At 31.8% G+C, this 17,256-nt stretch overlaps 1 protein-coding gene across 1 annotated transcript; it reads right to left on the reverse strand.

Annotated features, from left to right (window-relative positions):
- Positions 1-9,880: 9,880 nt before the first annotated feature.
- LOC149560077 (uncharacterized) lies at positions 9,881-10,646 on the reverse strand. The gene is made up of 2 exons (XM_089827557.1): positions 10,445-10,646; positions 9,881-10,200 (listed from the first exon to the last, which is right to left on the reverse strand). Exons 1-2 carry the CDS (start codon positions 10,644-10,646, stop codon positions 9,881-9,883), a joined length of 522 nt encoding a protein of 173 aa, XP_089683683.1.
- Positions 10,647-17,256: the final 6,610 nt, after the last annotated feature.

Here is a 17,256-nt window from a genome sequence, read left to right on the forward strand (position 1 = left end):
TTATGGGAATATCAAGAGACCTTGGGTTATAGTGTGAAGAGTCTCTCCTATATATATATATATATATATATATATATATCACATTAAGTGAATGACATTGTACACTTGAACATTTCATTATCAATAAAGATATATGTATGTTGTGTGGTTGGGTTTTTCCCTTCATTCTCGAAGGGTTTTCCCAGGATAATTCGGGTGTTCTATGTTTCAGTTTTCCTCTCTTTCATATTGCTGGTTATCTTCATAAATTTTTGGACTCTAGTTTTAACATGGTATCAGAGCTAGGTTGACAACAATAGTAAAGAAAGTTTTTTTTATGTGCATATATTTCTCAGAAGTTTTGTTAAGTCCCTATATTTTGTTGGAATCATGATTTATATATTGTGATCTTTCTCTTGGCTTTGATAATTTTATGGTTATTTTTAGTTTCAATCATATTTAATATGGTTTGTTTCTTTGTGTTAGATCGGTTTAAAATTATTTTCTCATGAGATGATTTTATTTTTGTATCAGGAGGGTTATTTTGCATAAGATAATGTGTTGTGGTGCTAGAAATTAAATCAATAGTTACTCCTCCTTATGGTGGCCCAAGCATTTTCCATTTTTCGCTCAATATTCCACCTCCACATGAAATGCATTGGTGTCAGTGGTTATGGGTTTGAGACTTTATGTCAAACACTACTAAAAAGACTCAATATTTCACATCAACCTTCTATTTTTTTATGGATATGTGTTATAGTGCATGCATGTATTTTGTTTTCTTCCATCATTAGCTTGTTCTAGCTCTCTCATTCCATGAGCACATGTTCTTCAACTTTGGTGATTTTTGTGCCTTTCTTGTTTTATGATTGTGCATATCATATCATGGGTCTATGTCTATAGTCAAGGTTGAATGATTCCTCGATTTTGATATAGATTATAATTGAACAATCAAATGAAGTTCATAGCAATCTTCCTTTTGAGGGAGGCTTCAAAATATTTTTCTTCGATGCTTATTGACGTCTTTCTAATTATGATCCACCAAGTCTTACTGCTTTTCTTTTTTCCTGTATGACTATCATCTTAATGAATGCAGTCTCTAATTCCAAATGTAATCAATGACATTAGATCTATAAGAGAGATTGGAATGAAGCAACATGTCATTTTCTATGTTGTTATGTGTATTGACATTTTGTTACTTACACCATTGTTGTCATCTTTATTATTATCACTAGCATTTGGCATGGAGACTGTCGAGTGTCTTCATGGTTGACTCATCCAAGTTTGTACATGTTTCTATAGCTATCACTACTCTTCTTTAGGTAATTGTTGTCAATTGAAAAGAAGGCATCTATCCATGTTCATGTTTGTTTTTGGCATTATCTTCTTCATATTTGAGAATTTTGTGTGTGGTGTGTATTCTGTATTGGATATTAGTATATGTGGAGAGAAGTTATTGCAGAGGAGATTGTTCTAATTTTTTGTGGATTATTATTGTTCTCTTCTCTATTAACAAGAAACTATTATGATATTTTTCTCTGCTTAATTTTCTAAGCAACCTTTATGATCTATGCTAAGGTTCTTTTTGTATGCAATTGGTAAAATCATTATTCTGTGAGTTATCTTATTCTAATCATTTTGGTGTCTAATAGAATCTAGAATTTTGAGAGTGAATTTTTTTAATTTTTTTTGCGGTACTTAAATTTGATCTTTGTTAATAAAATTCCTATAGGCTTCATTCTTATTGGATGTGTTCATCTAATATACCTTTAGGTAGACAAATATATTTCATGGCTAGAGTTGTTTGAGAATTTATAGTACTGGTTGTGCTTTAGTCTGCACATGGGATAATTGTATGAGCATGCAAATTTGGAATATTGAGGAGTGGCATAAGATCCTACCATTTTATGAAGCTCAAAATCAAGAAATTAAAAAAGAGGAAGAAGAGATAAGCCTTCTATTAATTGGTTGTAATGTATATATATTTCTTTATGGTAAATTGATCTCTCTTTGTTACTTGCAGGATGTAACAAGATAAGGAATATAGTTCTAGAGGGAGATGTTGAGCTTGAGAGGGAGATTTTAGCTTCAAAGGGAGGCTTCATAATTAAGAGGGAGTACTTATGGAATCCCCATCACTCTCATAGATTCTTGTGATGCTTGTGGTATTTATAAAATTTGAGACTTAAATGGAATCAAGTCTTAGTTTATATTATTGTCTTTAAATGAGATTGTAAGATCATCTATGATAACTCTTTGACTATATCATAGTGAACATCATGTTGACAGAGTCCATTATGTCATCATGTTGAGAGATTCCATGATGGGAGTTGGAAGTCATGTAGAAAGATTCCATGATAGTTCACATTGAGAGAGTCCGTGAATAAAAGCTCAATTGTGAACCTTACAAATCTTTTCATGTTGAGTGATTCCATGAATATGACTCATTGTTACATATTTTCTTGTCGAGTGATTACATGAATATGACTCATTATTATAGGTTTTCATGTTGGGTAACTCCATGAATTATGCTTTGAATTCATATTATTAGAATTTATCATTGACATTTTTTATTGCAGCTTTCTATGACTATTCAACTAAAGATTTCTCTCTTGCTAAGAGGAAGTGCTAAAGCTTGTAGCTACAATATAGATCTTTATCTATCAAAATCTAGACGTTATTACCGTAATTGTCATCTTCAGCTGAAAAATGACACTTACGCTTAATTTGTAATATTAAATGTAATTGACATGTGTCATTCACATGCATTGAGGCATGAATATTCAAAGAGTTATAATTAATTATAGGAGTTGTGGGAATCTCAAGAGGCCTTCGATTATAATGTGAAGAGTCTCTCCTATTGTTATATATATATATATATATATATATATATATATATATATATATATATATATATATATATATATTACATTAAGCGAATCACATTGTACACTTGAATATTTCATTATCAGTAGGATATATTTATGTTGTGTGGCTGGGTTTTTCGCTTCATTCTTGAAGGGTTTTCCTAGGATAATTCTAGTGTTTTGTGTTTCTGTTTTCCTCTCTTTCTTATTGTTGGTTATCTTCATAAATTTTTGGACTCTAGTTTTAACACTTAATACATTAACAAATATCAGTGTGTAAAGAAATTGAAGGTTGCAAGTGAATTTGTGCTTACTAGTTACCATAGTCATGTCAATACTCACCATGAATATATGCCTTACTTCATTAACCTTTTCAATTGTCTTCTATCCAACTTAAAAAAACATGAGAGACGACTCTCTAACTCCCCAAGTGCCTCCACATGACCAAAATTCACAATGACCTTTGAACTTCTCCAAAAGTTATATTTTTACATCTTCGCAACATTTTTTGCAATTTTGTAACTTTATTGACAACTTACATTCAAACTAACATACGATCCACATATCTAATTGGCCCCATATCATGCCAATATCAACTTTATTCGCTCACAAACCTAGAATTCAACTTTGAGTACTTGCTGGCCAATGTTGACTCTAGTTGACCAATGAGAATAGAATGCACAAATGATGCAAACACATACCAAAGTATTAAAAATTATCATGAATTGACACAAACATGCATACAATACCCAAACACAACCACCTAGTAACCAAAATACCAAAATTGGAGGGAGGAATCAGGATCATACATGATGCACCTACATGAGGAAGTGGAGGCTAGTCTGAACAAGCTATAAACTGTAAAAGTTAACCTTCTCATGTACTTATATTAAATTAAGTTTGGCGAGTTGCATGTCATTCTACAATTTTGGAGATTAAAAAATGACAAATTTGGTTGGGATGATGGTCATGCTTTTTTTAATTTGAAGGTGAATTATAAAGTTGGTGTTATTATTCAATAGTCCCCACTAGGGAAAATTGAGGCAGACCTAAAGAACAAAATAAAAAATGTGTTTGGAAATGATTGATTTATTTACTAGAGATTTGACTAAACCAAAAGGTGGGCAACTAGTCACCTTATTTCATGGTATCTATGTAATTTCTAATAATATTTTTGGACACCACCAAGTATCTTCTATGAGTAGGTACAAATACATGTTAAGTCTTTGTTGAGCTACCAAAGATTTGAAGACCTAATGTACAAAATCATAAGTGACATTTAAAAATATAAAGATGAAATCAAATTCATAGATTTACATAAAAAATAAATTTTAATTTATTTTTTATCGGCAAGAGACTGAAGCCAAGGTTTATTATTATTATTTGTTGTAATTATTATTATTATTAGTTAAGGTCAAGTAGATTCAAACCCAAGACCTTCTAGATAAAAGACTCATAATTTACTCTTGTGTTGTAAGCACTTGCCTTACATAGATCAAAACTATAGGTGCATGGTTTATGTAAATTTATGCAATTGTAGATTTCACCAAACAAAATTATCTCAAAATATTGTTATCTAATATCCAATTTCATAGTTTAAATATTGATATTCTATTCCAATATTTTCAAACATTTCAATATATTTGTTGAAGATCTATTGTAAAATTTTGATCATCTATCACAAATTTCTAAATGTCCTTTTTATTGTGAACTCAAGAAAACATTTCATTTCAATTATTATTTTATTTATATTTCAAATTTAATTAAATAGAAATTTCTAAACCTAGTTAAATACTCCATTCCTTATTATGGAAATTAATTACTTCTAAAATTGATCTATCAATCTTTCATCTAATCCAAATTTAATAGAAGATAGAAGTGAAGTTACTCCATTCCTTATTATGGAAATTCATTACTTCTAAATTGATCTATCAATCTTTCATCTAATCCAAATTCAATAGAAGATAGAAGTGGAGTTTGTTTTGGATTAAATCTAAGTGGTTGTGGAAATCCAAAACTGAGGTCAAAACTCAACTTCTAGTTTGCAGCATTATTCATTATTATATTACTAGAGGACCCAATCACTCCACCAAATATCTATTTTGTCTCTTCAAACTTATCTATTGGACTTGCAAACATACTATCTCTTATTCCAAACATATTTAACATAGGTCCTCTCTTTATGGGCTGCACTATTATCACAATATAATCTCTGGTTTTTTTTTTTTGTAAGTGCATCCTTTCATATATTTGGATGCTAGGATGTAAATGTGCATTTATGTTTCAATAGAAACTTATTGTCTAATATTATTTTGCAACAAGCAACTCTCTTTAAAGTCTTAAAGGACCACCACAATACCAATTTGGAATTTTAGACACATTCTTTGTTCTTAGAATTTTTTATTTTTTGAGTCTCTATTAAATCGTTTTTATATTTGACCTAAATTGCACCTCCTAGACCTTTTGGCTTGGCTGAGCCTCTTCCTAATTAATTTCTCTTATGCATTCTTTTACTTAAATTACTATATTTATAATTTTATTTTTTCTCGAAAAATGTAATTTCCTTTCCACTATTCCTATGACCGGGCTACATTACAAAATAAAAATGAGATATTTGTTCGAAGCAACTTCGCAACTTCTCCCATGAAAGGATTTTGTTTCTCCAAGAGTTCCTCCTCATAGCGCCTTGTGTTTAACCACCGCATACATTTGAAGACTGTAAGGCTGTAAAACATGATCAGAATACGAACCGCAGATTGCACCCAAAAAACAAGGCCTTCACATTCTCTCATTACATAAAACCGTTTCAACAACAGAAAACAACATGATTGTTGTATATTCAAAGTGTTTACAAGTCTCCAGAAGCCTTTTACAGAGACAATTCCCTGAAGGCTGCTGGAGAAGCATATCAGCTTTTAAAAGGTCAAAGCTCATTATCGTCAAAAATATAAAATCTGACTTAACAAAGTATTGCCAATGCCAAAGCCAAACCCCAGTACCGTGAAGGCCGATTGAAAATCAAATCCTCAACATCCTTTGAGATTGACACTTCTCAAATAGCAATGGTTATTGAAACTCCGCCTTAAACCAGTTTCGTTTGGAAATGTTCATGGAAAGCATGGCAGCGAATTCGGGCTTGCATCTCCTCAAAAGCACAGCCGCCAGCAGAGATTACTTCTTCAAATCCGACATACCTTTTGTTTTTCCGTCCTCTGGTCTAGGGTTTAGGGTTTGAGTTTTAGGTAAACCCTAAACCCTAAATCTCGGGGCCAGATAAGCTCTGGAATGGGCAGATCTGCATCACATCAAAAGCAAAGCGTTCGGCGGCCACTGGCAATTCCAGTCGTCGATGTCGAAAGCCCCTGCTTCTGCTTGTGGCTCTGCAGCTTCTCGATCTCCGCCGTTACTTTCTTGTGTATACTCTGGCACTGCAATAGTAGATGATAGTTTCTTCATATGCCATCGTTACTGCTCTATAGGCGGCGCCGTTTTCTCCCGCGGTGTATATATTCAGGTACCAGGACAGCAAAATCCCTAGTAGCATTGTTGCTATTGCTCTTATTAGCCGATTCCTGTTACATTTAGGTTTACAAATGATTAAGTTGTTCAAATTAAGTTATAATTAGAAAATGTTAATCCTACTGGAAAGCACAAAGCACCATCAAATATTGCAGAAATGCAAAAACGAAGCATACATAATGCAGTAGCAGTCACACATACATTGCCAATTATCGGCCTAACATACCTGTAGTAAACAATTGAAAGCCCTTCATGTTTTCGGGACCAGAGGATTATCTAGAACATGCAATGCTTTGTCTTCATCAGAATGTTGGATAGCTACATTCCCAATTCCATAGGCAAGTTTGTAATTCCCTTCAAGCACTTGCTTAAATTCAGAAGCTTCTTGAGATTTTCCTTGCTTGAAGACATTATCCACTCAGATTTTCTAAAACCTTATGACCTTGTTCAAGTTTTAGCTCAGTCAAATTTCATGAAGAGAGAAGACTATTTCAACTTGATACAGGGGTCAAGATTTCTGCCAGAAAATCAACAAATTTTTCTGAGATCTTTTGACCTAGCTCAAGATGTAGCCCAGTCAAATTTCTTGTGGTCTCCACTCATATTGAACTGTGGAAATTGTTATTGTGATAGAACATGGGGCCTGCCCTAAAAGGGATTGAGCATTGGTGGGCATAATTGTAATTCGTACTATATTTTCACCAGCATTAGTGACGCCAGATGATGCTCCACCAGGTCCAAGGCGGATGTTGCAAGAACTGATGCCCGAGGCAGGTCTCATAAGGTCTTCTCCCAAGCAAACAAGAAACAAAATTTATTGGAAAATAAATAAAGTATAATTTGTTCAAATGTAAAAAAATCAAAACATAAAGTTCTTTCTTGTTAAGGGGGCTCCTTTTTAGCTGTATGTGCTTTAGAATTGTTTCTGATTTGCAATTAATAACTGGAACTGCACTAACCCGATGTTTGCACAGGGAGTAATGGCATTAGTTACGTGATAGTCTCCAGATAGGTGGACAATTTGTAGAGACGGTTGCTCTTTATGGAATCTGCTTGCTCAAACAAAAATATGTGATAACAGATTAATATGGCATATTGTATTCCTACAAAATTCTTAATGCACTTATGCAACCTTGCCATTTAATGAATGTCTTAAGTGTTCTCTTTCCAAGGTGTGAGAGTAACATGAAGCAAATTAACCGTTTCATCTAATCCAACATCCACCCACTAGCCAAAAATAAAATACTAGCAAATAATTTCAGAGTATTAATTTTTGAGGTAGAGACAGGAAAAATGATCTAACATTTCTGTAAAATATAAAGACGAGCTCAATTGTAATGCTTAAAGTAACAGACCAAAAATTCAGATACATGTTAAATAGAATAAGAAAATTTCCAGGCTACTTCAATTCATTACTTCTGTTATTAAACAGAATGGGAGAAAAGGTTCTAGTTTTCTAAACAGAAAAACTTCATGGAATGTCAATGGCATACTTGCAAATAGTGAATTTTGGAAGGCATGTGCCTCAAATAGGCCATTATGCTTCTAGTCTCTAGAGTGTTAAAAGACCTTTGTGATTCTATCCTACCAGACGTGTCCAGCTCCTAGACAACTTAAGACAGATGGAACGAGCCAGAATCTCTATACAAGACTAAATCTTTGATAAACAAATGATTCCTCAAGAAAAAATTAAATCTTCTTAGGATGGCTGAAGAACATAACACCAACAAGGTAAGCTGACTGGCTGTAGTCAGAGTAAGTATCAGTAAATCACTTTTCACTGTAAAACAGGAACTTTGTAAAACGTGTCCAAAACACATACCATGTAGGTTTCTTTCAAAAGTTCCTCATTTACCACTGCCACATCTTACTGTCAGGAGGCCCTCTTAAACAATAAACTACCAGGGTAGTTTTTTCTGATATTTTGGACCAAATGGCAAATATTGTAAATAACAATATCCTGATATGAAATTTGATATATAATCAATCATTAATTAAAATGAAATATACAAAAGATAAGAGAAAAGGTAGCAGATAATGATTAACCTTCAGATGCACCTCCCCCACATTTGTACATTCCGGTATGGCAGCAGCAGATCATAGTTTCTGCCTTCTAAATAATTTTCCCACTGCTCTATAGGCGGCGCTGCTTTTGCCCATGATGTGGATATTCTGGTATTGGAGCAGAAGAATCTCTTGTAGCAGTGTTGCTTATTTGGCCCTCATCATCACGCTTCTGTTACATTTACGTCCACAAATGGTTAGCTTGTTTAAATCGAAGTTAATACTTTAACAAATTTAAATTTATCTGGAAAACACAAAATGCAATCAAACTAGAAAATTAAAAAAAAGAAAGCATACATTATGCATTAGTTTTTAACATTAACATAGTCAATTATCAACCCAACGCATCTCAAAAAAACTAAATTGAGAGTCTTTCCTCTTTTCTGGAACCACAGGACTATTTGGGACATGCAACGTTGTGTCTACACTAGAATGCCGCACAGCTGTATCAGAATGCTGGATAGCTACATCCTCAATTCTATAGGATGTAGTTGCTTCTTGAGAATTTGTTAAAATAACTTTGACATTCCCTTCACCTGCTTGCTCAAATTGTGGGACTCCCTGAGACTTCTCTTTGGGAGAAAACATTACCCCATCCAAATTTCCTAAAAGCTTACGACCTAGTTCAAGCTTTAGTTCAGTCAAATTTGATGTATAGAGGAGGTTATTTGACCTTGATATTTCTTCCGAACAATCAAGAAGCAATGTTTCTAAGATATTTTGACCTAGCTCAAGCTGTAGTGCAGTCAATTTTCTTTTAGCCTCCACGTCATCTTGAATTGCAGAAGAATCTCTGGTAGCATTGTTGCTTACTTGGCCCCCATCATCAGGCTCCTGTTACATTTACATCAACAAATGGTTAGCTTGTTCCAATTAAGATGTGCTTTTAAAAACTTTAATTCACCTGGAAACAAAATGCGATCAAACATTACGGAAATTAAAAAGAATGTATACATAATGCATTAGTTCTAACATAAACACAACCAATTATCAACCCAACATACCTCTAAAAAGCTAAATTGAAAGTCTTTCCTCTTTTCTGGAACCAGAGGACTATATGGAACGTGCAATGTTGTGTCTGCATCAGAATGCTGGATTGCTGCATCAGAATGTTGGATGGTTGCATCTTCAATTCTATAGGATGTACTTGCTTCTTGAGAATTTGTTGAGGGAAGTTTATCATTCTTTTGAAATGCTTGCTCAAATTCAGGGACTTCCTGCGATTTTTCTGCGAGAGAAGACACTATCCCATCCAAATTTTTTAAAATCTTATGACCCAGTTCAAGCTTTAGTCCAGTAAAATTTGATGTAGAGAGGAGGCTATTTGAACTTGACGTTTCTCCCAAACAATCAAGAAGCAATGTTTATAAAACTTTTTGACCTAGCTCAAGCTGTAGTGCAGTCACTGTTCTTTCGGCCTCCAACTTGTCTTGAATTGCAGAAGTTGTCGCTCAAATAGAACATGGGGCATGTCCTAAAAGAGACTCAGTTTCATGCCTAGTTGTAGTCACTACTATGCTTCCAGTAGTATTAGTGACATTAGATGACGCTCCACCAGGCCCAAGGAAGACGTTGCATGGGGCATGTCCTAAAAGAGACTTAGTATCAAGCCTAGTTGTAGCCACTGCTATGCTTTCAGTAGTATTAGTGACATTAGATGACACTCCACAAAGCCCAAGGAACACGTCGCAAGAACTTATGCCTAATGCAGGTATTTTAACGTTTGATGTAGACAGGTCACCATTTGAACTTGATATAGGAATCAAGTTTTCTGCCAAACAAACAAGAAGAAATTCTTGGAAAAAAAGATATAATTATTCAAACGCAGAGGACAAAAATCAAAACAAAAATTTTTTGCTTGTTAAGGAGGCTGCTTCAGCTAATGCAGATTTTTTTTTGATAATTGTATACACAGGAAGCATCCCATAAAATTAGATATAGAATGAAATAAACATTAAAGTTGCATGCCCGAAGAATTACATTCAGAATGCCTAAAAATTCTAAGGGAGATGCACCTTTAAATGTAGAGGCCAAAGGTTCTGAAGATCTTGATAGAACTTGAAGATCATCAGTCAAGTTTAATGTAGCTTCAGACTTTTGTTTAAGAAGTGACTGCTCTTGCTCCAAATGTTCTAAAATATTTTGAGACATCTCTCTTGACTGTTGTTGCAATTGGAACTCAAACGCTGACAAATAATTCCGCTTCCTTGTTTCCATTGCTTTCTTGTAAACTGCAATCAGTAAATTTCGTCCAGATTTAGATTTATTTGCATGTAATGACAAATAATTGATTTGATTAAATCAAGAGGGTTTAATTATTTAAGTCGTTGAATAAAATAGAATTACCCAATGGGATGTAAGGTGTGGTCCTTCGTCGGGTCCTCTTCCTTATGGGGTCTCCAAATACTAATCTTCTTCTCTGTTTTAAGATCACATCACTTTAGTAAACAACTTATCTTCAACCATGAAAGCCCAAAACAAAGAAAATCATCAAAAAAATTGGAAAAAATGTAGTCAAACACGGATTCTTACCTCTCTTTCACTTATATTTCGAGACTGTGTTGGGTTCTTTTTAAAATGCTGACGAGATTCTGCACCCATGTAATCTTTAGCTATACTGACGGGAGTAGGGGTAACTCTGCTTTCCTTTTCCCTCTGTTCTTTCTCTGAATTTTGCACATTCTTTGCTTGATCTATTTCCATGGAACTAGAGCCAGAATTAGAGCCAAAATCATAGTTTACTGTCCTTGCCTTTTTCCTCTGTTCTTGCTCTAGATTTTTCAGACTGTTTGTTTCCTCTTCCACTTGTTCAAATGTGCGCTTTCTCCGGATGTAGTTGAAGCACTTCACTGCACATTCTTTAATAAGATGGCTGGCTGGACTCACAATTTTTCTCATTATCTCCTTAGCAAATGCCATTCTCCTGTTTGAAATTTGCAGCAGGTATTTCCTGATTTTTCCCTTTTGCGATGCGATGCTACAGTAAAAGATTTGCTCTAAATTTAAAATCTAAATTTTCTGTCAATGATTGTTTCATAGCTATGGTAAATTTGCTGTCTTGTTCATGACAAGTCTCCCTGCTGGCATAAACGGCATCCTTCATCCACGACGTGCTTTTCACCGCGGTTTTATAGATATTGCACCACTCATAATAACAGTAAATAAATCTCGGGATTGACTTTCTATCTTCCATAGATTTATTAAAAAGATATAGATATTGCACCACTCATAATAACAGTAAATAAATCTCGGGATTGACTTTCTATCTTCCATAGATTTATGGTTTTTGATTTCTGTATTAAAAAGATATAGATATTGCACCACTCATAATAACAGTAAATAAATCTCGGGATTGACTTTCTATCTTGCATAGATTTATGGTTTTTGATTTCTGTATTAAATCTTTTTAATAAATAGTTATGCTTTTTTGGTGCAGTAAAAAGCCGTATATTTAGTATTCAACAAAGAACTAGTCGATTATTAATATTCAAAAAAACTAGGAGGATATTAGATGTTTTAATCGGCACTGGATGCACCCCACCATTGTCGGCTTTGCATGGGCATGCGATAATGGCATGGTAAATTCCTTAAACATTTCATGACCAAACTGTCCGTCAATTCCTCTGTGCCAGCGGTAACTGTCTGTCAGTTCCTCTTTGTCAGCTGCAAGCGGATTAAACTCCAATTGAAGCGTGCGTAATTTAATCCATTCCATGTTCCTTTCAATTCATATATTATTATATATGATGATTAAAATTTTTAATTATTAGTTTTTTTGACAATTTGAATAATTTTATATTTGTATATACTATATTGATTGGAAATGTTGATGAAAATTTATATTTATATTTAAAGTAAATTATTGATTTGTAATTTTTTAAATTATTTAAATTATTAAAATGATACATTGTGATTTAAAAATTTAAAAAGTATATTCTAATGTAAATTTTTAATTAATATTCTTATATTTATTTATCATTTATGATATAAAAATTATAATTATTAATATTATTGTATGATAAAAAATAACTTTTATATTTGTCTAAATGAAATTATCTATCTCATCAATTTTTATTAAATTAAAAGATTTATTTATATTCATATTTAATACATTTATTTTGGAGTATTACACGATTCACAAAAAAATTTGAAATGTATGTGAAAATAGTAAAAATTAAAATATTTATTTTTGTTATGTAATACAAAAAAATTACTATCATTCACATAAGCTCACATCATTTTTTTTGTGTTAATATTTTCAGTTCTTAATATTTTAAACATATGTACTTAGGAAACATTTTATAAAGCATAATGTGTCCTGCGTAGGGAGAGACACTAGATGAAATAAGTTTAAAACATGATATATCTAAAAAATCAAATTCAAATCATCATTAGCATCAATAATATAGGTAAGTTCATAAAATCTCTCATTGTAAAAATTCTCACTTACATTAAACTATGTTCTACATTAGAACCAATTTTATAACATGATTTGATTTGACATCCAAATATACATTCAATTATATTGAAATTCTAAAAATATTGATAATTTTGGTTCATAATAGCCATTTTATGTAGAATGCTTTTTAACAATCTTACCTTTACAATTCACTAAGGTTCTAAAATCTAATTTTAAAAGAGATGTAAAGTCTTCAACAATCAAGACATAAGTATAGTATACTGATTATTCTAAAAAGTGTTGAGTGCGATCCTCCATGTTCATATCACCATCACCTACAAATACATTGAGTTAGTTAAGTTAGTTAAATGCACATAACTTTCAAATAAAAGAATCATGATTGGTTGAAGTTTTTTTTTTTTTCTTACCATAGTCACTTTGCATTGTGTTGATTTCTTCCATTGATTGATTAAGATCAAAAGAAAATAGTTGACCATATTTTTGAGTGTTTTGTTGATCATCTAAATCTGCAAGACTAAAAATTAATTTAATATATGTTCTAAATGTATACAATTAATTTATAAGTTAATTATTCAAGAGTATTGAATTCTTTATCATAATTGTATTACCTTTTCTAACATGCATTGCCTCAGTTGTTCATGTCTTTTTAGAATCATAAAAAATGGAATTAAAAGAAAAATAATAAAGTAAATTAATAGTAACTAACTTACCACTTGTAACTTCAATCCAATTTGTTGTTGTTTGGTTTAGATCAAGACAGAAAGGTAACAGACGTCCTTGAGCACTTTCTTGATCAATCAAACCTACAATGACATATGTTTAACATAATAAATCAAAAGGAAAAAAGTATTTTATGTAAATTACTAAAATAATTTTGAATAATGACATATGTTTAAGATAAGAAGTAGAAACAAGAAGTATAATTTTGAATAATTGAACTCACCTTGTTTCCTTATAGTCTCTCTTTCTTCTTGTATTGCTCTTCTTGAGCGATTAGTAACCTTCTTTTTCTTTTTTTTTCCTACATCTTTTAGATGGGAATTGAAACTTTTAATGTTCGTCGAGCTTTTCCTTTAAGTTTCTAGATACAACATTGTGTTTCTGACAAGTTGAATGACTTTTATGCATTTTGCTAAGACTAAACCATGGTGCTATTCGTTTCAAAGAAATGTTGTCTGAACCAGGGAGTGATTTAAATTTGGAACATGAATCAATAGATGCATGGATATCTTTTAAAAGTCTCTCAACACATTGACTAAATTTTTTTTTTTCATCTTCGCTAATAGGTAAATTTTGGAGCAATGAGTTTAAAGAGTCAATGGATTTCTAAAACTTATCATTGGTACTATTAGATGATTCCCAACCACTTGCAATATGAATAAAAAAGATTAAAAAAGAACCTTATATATATATATATATATATATATATATATATATATATATATATATATATATATATATATATATATATATATATATATATATATATATATATATATATATATATATATATATATATATATATATATATATATATATATATATTTCATTATAAAATGATATTCTTAAAACTTACCAATTTTATGAACTTCCCCATCAATTTCTAGCACATCTTGATCTTCTGAATGTATACAATCATCTATAATTGAAATATGAACTAGTTAATTTGTTAAGAGTCATAAAATAATTGAATATTTAAATATAAATATTTTATCATAATTACCAATGACATTAATTCCATGACTCAAACTCTCTCTAACTTTGTTATTATCATCAACCAATGGAGTAGAAGCTTCTACAATTTGGAAAAAAAGAATAATTTAGTTAGCATTGGGAAACAATAATATACATACATATGTATGTATGTACTAAACCTAAATTTTAAATGACACTTACCAACAACATGATCATGCTCATTTTTTGTCTTCCTCTTTAGAATATCTATGATCTTCAACAAATGTTTGCAGGTATTTCCTTTATTTGCCCACTCACAATCACATGATTTGGCCCAAATTTTCTCACAAAGTACCATTTTGTTGGATTTTTTTGACTTCTTACTTTATATGTGTTTGGTAGGAGATCATATGGATAACAATCAGAATCTAGTATTTTTTTTTATCTCTCTAAAGAAGTTATGTAATATCTTTCTTTTTAAAAGTTGGTTAAAAATCTTGATAGCTGCAAATATCTTTTGTTTTTGTAGAATGGCTCTACCCTATGAAGAAGTGTATGAATGAGCCAATCCATTCTTCTCATGCATTTTTTAGAAAGGTCACTTAAATAGTGACTCTTGATGTGGGAGTGATAGGACTCAATTGAAGCATTAGTTTCCTGATTTGCATGAGGAAAGCTTCGATAGTTTTTTGCCCACATTGCTATACAAAAATAAATAAATGATATCTTAGTATATAAAATGACTAACCTAAATTGTATAAATACATAAAAAAAATTAAGTATAACTTTGATAATCTTACCAATACGACTCTCATCATAACACCAAATCTTTTGAAAGTACTCAATAAATTTCTTTTCTTCTTTGAATTCCTCTATAAATTCTTTTATCAAGTGAGTGGTAACATCTTCATTGTCACTCATTGCATACATTATAATACCTAATCTATCAAATATTTTTGTCTTGACATCTTTATTGCTGACAAATCTGGATTTTATAACACAATACAAAGTTACAGTGTTGACATATGCAAATTTTCATAAATTTCAATTAAATATTGACTTACTTGTATACATTCTTCAACCATGCTCTATGTACATGCCAAATGCATAGAAATACTCGAAAACCAAAGGATAATCTACAAGTTTCATGTTATGAAAGTTCATAAGTAGAAGTCTAATCAAGTAATTGTTAAATTGAAATTATTTTATGTTGAAAAGTAGAAAACATATCTTTGTGTAACCTAGATATTAAGAAATTATATTCTTATAAATATAAAGTAAGGATAGTAAAACCTGGTTGCCTCAATTTCTGCACTAGCATCATCTATCATAAATGCATTAACATGCCAATCCTCTTTATATACTTGTCCTCTTCTATACACCTCAGTTAGCCATTCATTTATGTCCTCAACTTTGTTTCTTGAGGATATGGCCCATGCAACAGGTACACTAGCCTCTTGTTCATCAAAGACAAGCAAGGTATATAATTCGTACTGCACATAGATAAGTCAATAATAAATTAATTTCTAAGATACATTACTCTAATACTTGAATTAACATCGACAAATAAAATTAACATTGTTCTACTTACAACATGTTTGTTTGTCGAAAATGTAGAATCCATTGCAATAATGGAATCATGTGAATGTTTCACCATCATCTCTAACATCCATGGTGTTTGCATGCCTATGATAAATGGAATATTTTCCTCATTTTTTGGTGTTTTATAGTATAAGAAGTTATCTTTCTCCTCTATATGCCACAAACACACACTTTTGGCATCATCTCCATTTTTTTGTGAACGTAGGGAATGCACTCTATTTCATGCATTTAATACATCTTTTCTCAACAAGTGTGTGTCCCTCTTTTTCATCAACTTTGTCATACCATAATCCAAATAATGTTGCTCACATATTGTGTCAATCCCCACACCCATTAGTAATAGGGATTCAATATATGATTAACATTCATTTGATAGCCTTGGTGCAACATTACTCCTTGGATCACCAGAAGGGTCATCAATTCCATGAAAAAATTCACCGTTGGCATCTTGATGACTATATTGGTTATATGCAATAATTGCAACATTTGGCCTGCCATACAAAACCTTAACATGAAAGTGGATTTGACAACCCCTCTTTTAGATAAATTTTTGTTTCCTTTTCAAAATTTGATGCTTATTTGTTTTAATCTCGGGCCCAAAAGCACAATGATAGCTGTTTATACATGTAAAAATAATACTAATCAATATAATACATAAATAGAAAGTGTTGGAAAACTTAATTAACATATTGAATTTAAACAAACCTTGAATACATCTTTGTGGTATGGTCAGTAGGTTTCATCACATTATACTCCCTATATTTTCTATGTATAAATGTTGTTTCTTTACCATCTAGTAAACCTTCCCCTTTAACAAAGTCAGGGAGTCTCTCAAGAGGGATAGCAGCACACCAATCTATCTGATGAGTAGTATCATCTCCAATCGGTGTCCATTCAAGTTCGTAGCTTGAAAAATGATTTCCTTCACTAGAGATATCTTGCACATCTAGCTTGACAAGTGATTCCTATTTATTCTTTCTACCCATCCCGAATAATATTAATATGGTTAATGACATTCTATCTTGTTCAAATATGTACAAAAAGATCTCTACACATACCATTATTTCAATCTATTCTATTTATCCACACTCCCTAATGAAAAAGCTATGACAAATGAAAAGATATAATAGT

This window comes from Cupressus sempervirens, chromosome 4, assembly GCF_028749045.1.
Source record: "Cupressus sempervirens isolate cs-2001-9-10 chromosome 4, ASM2874904v1, whole genome shotgun sequence".
Classification (NCBI taxonomy): Eukaryota; Viridiplantae; Streptophyta; class Pinopsida; order Cupressales; family Cupressaceae; genus Cupressus; species Cupressus sempervirens.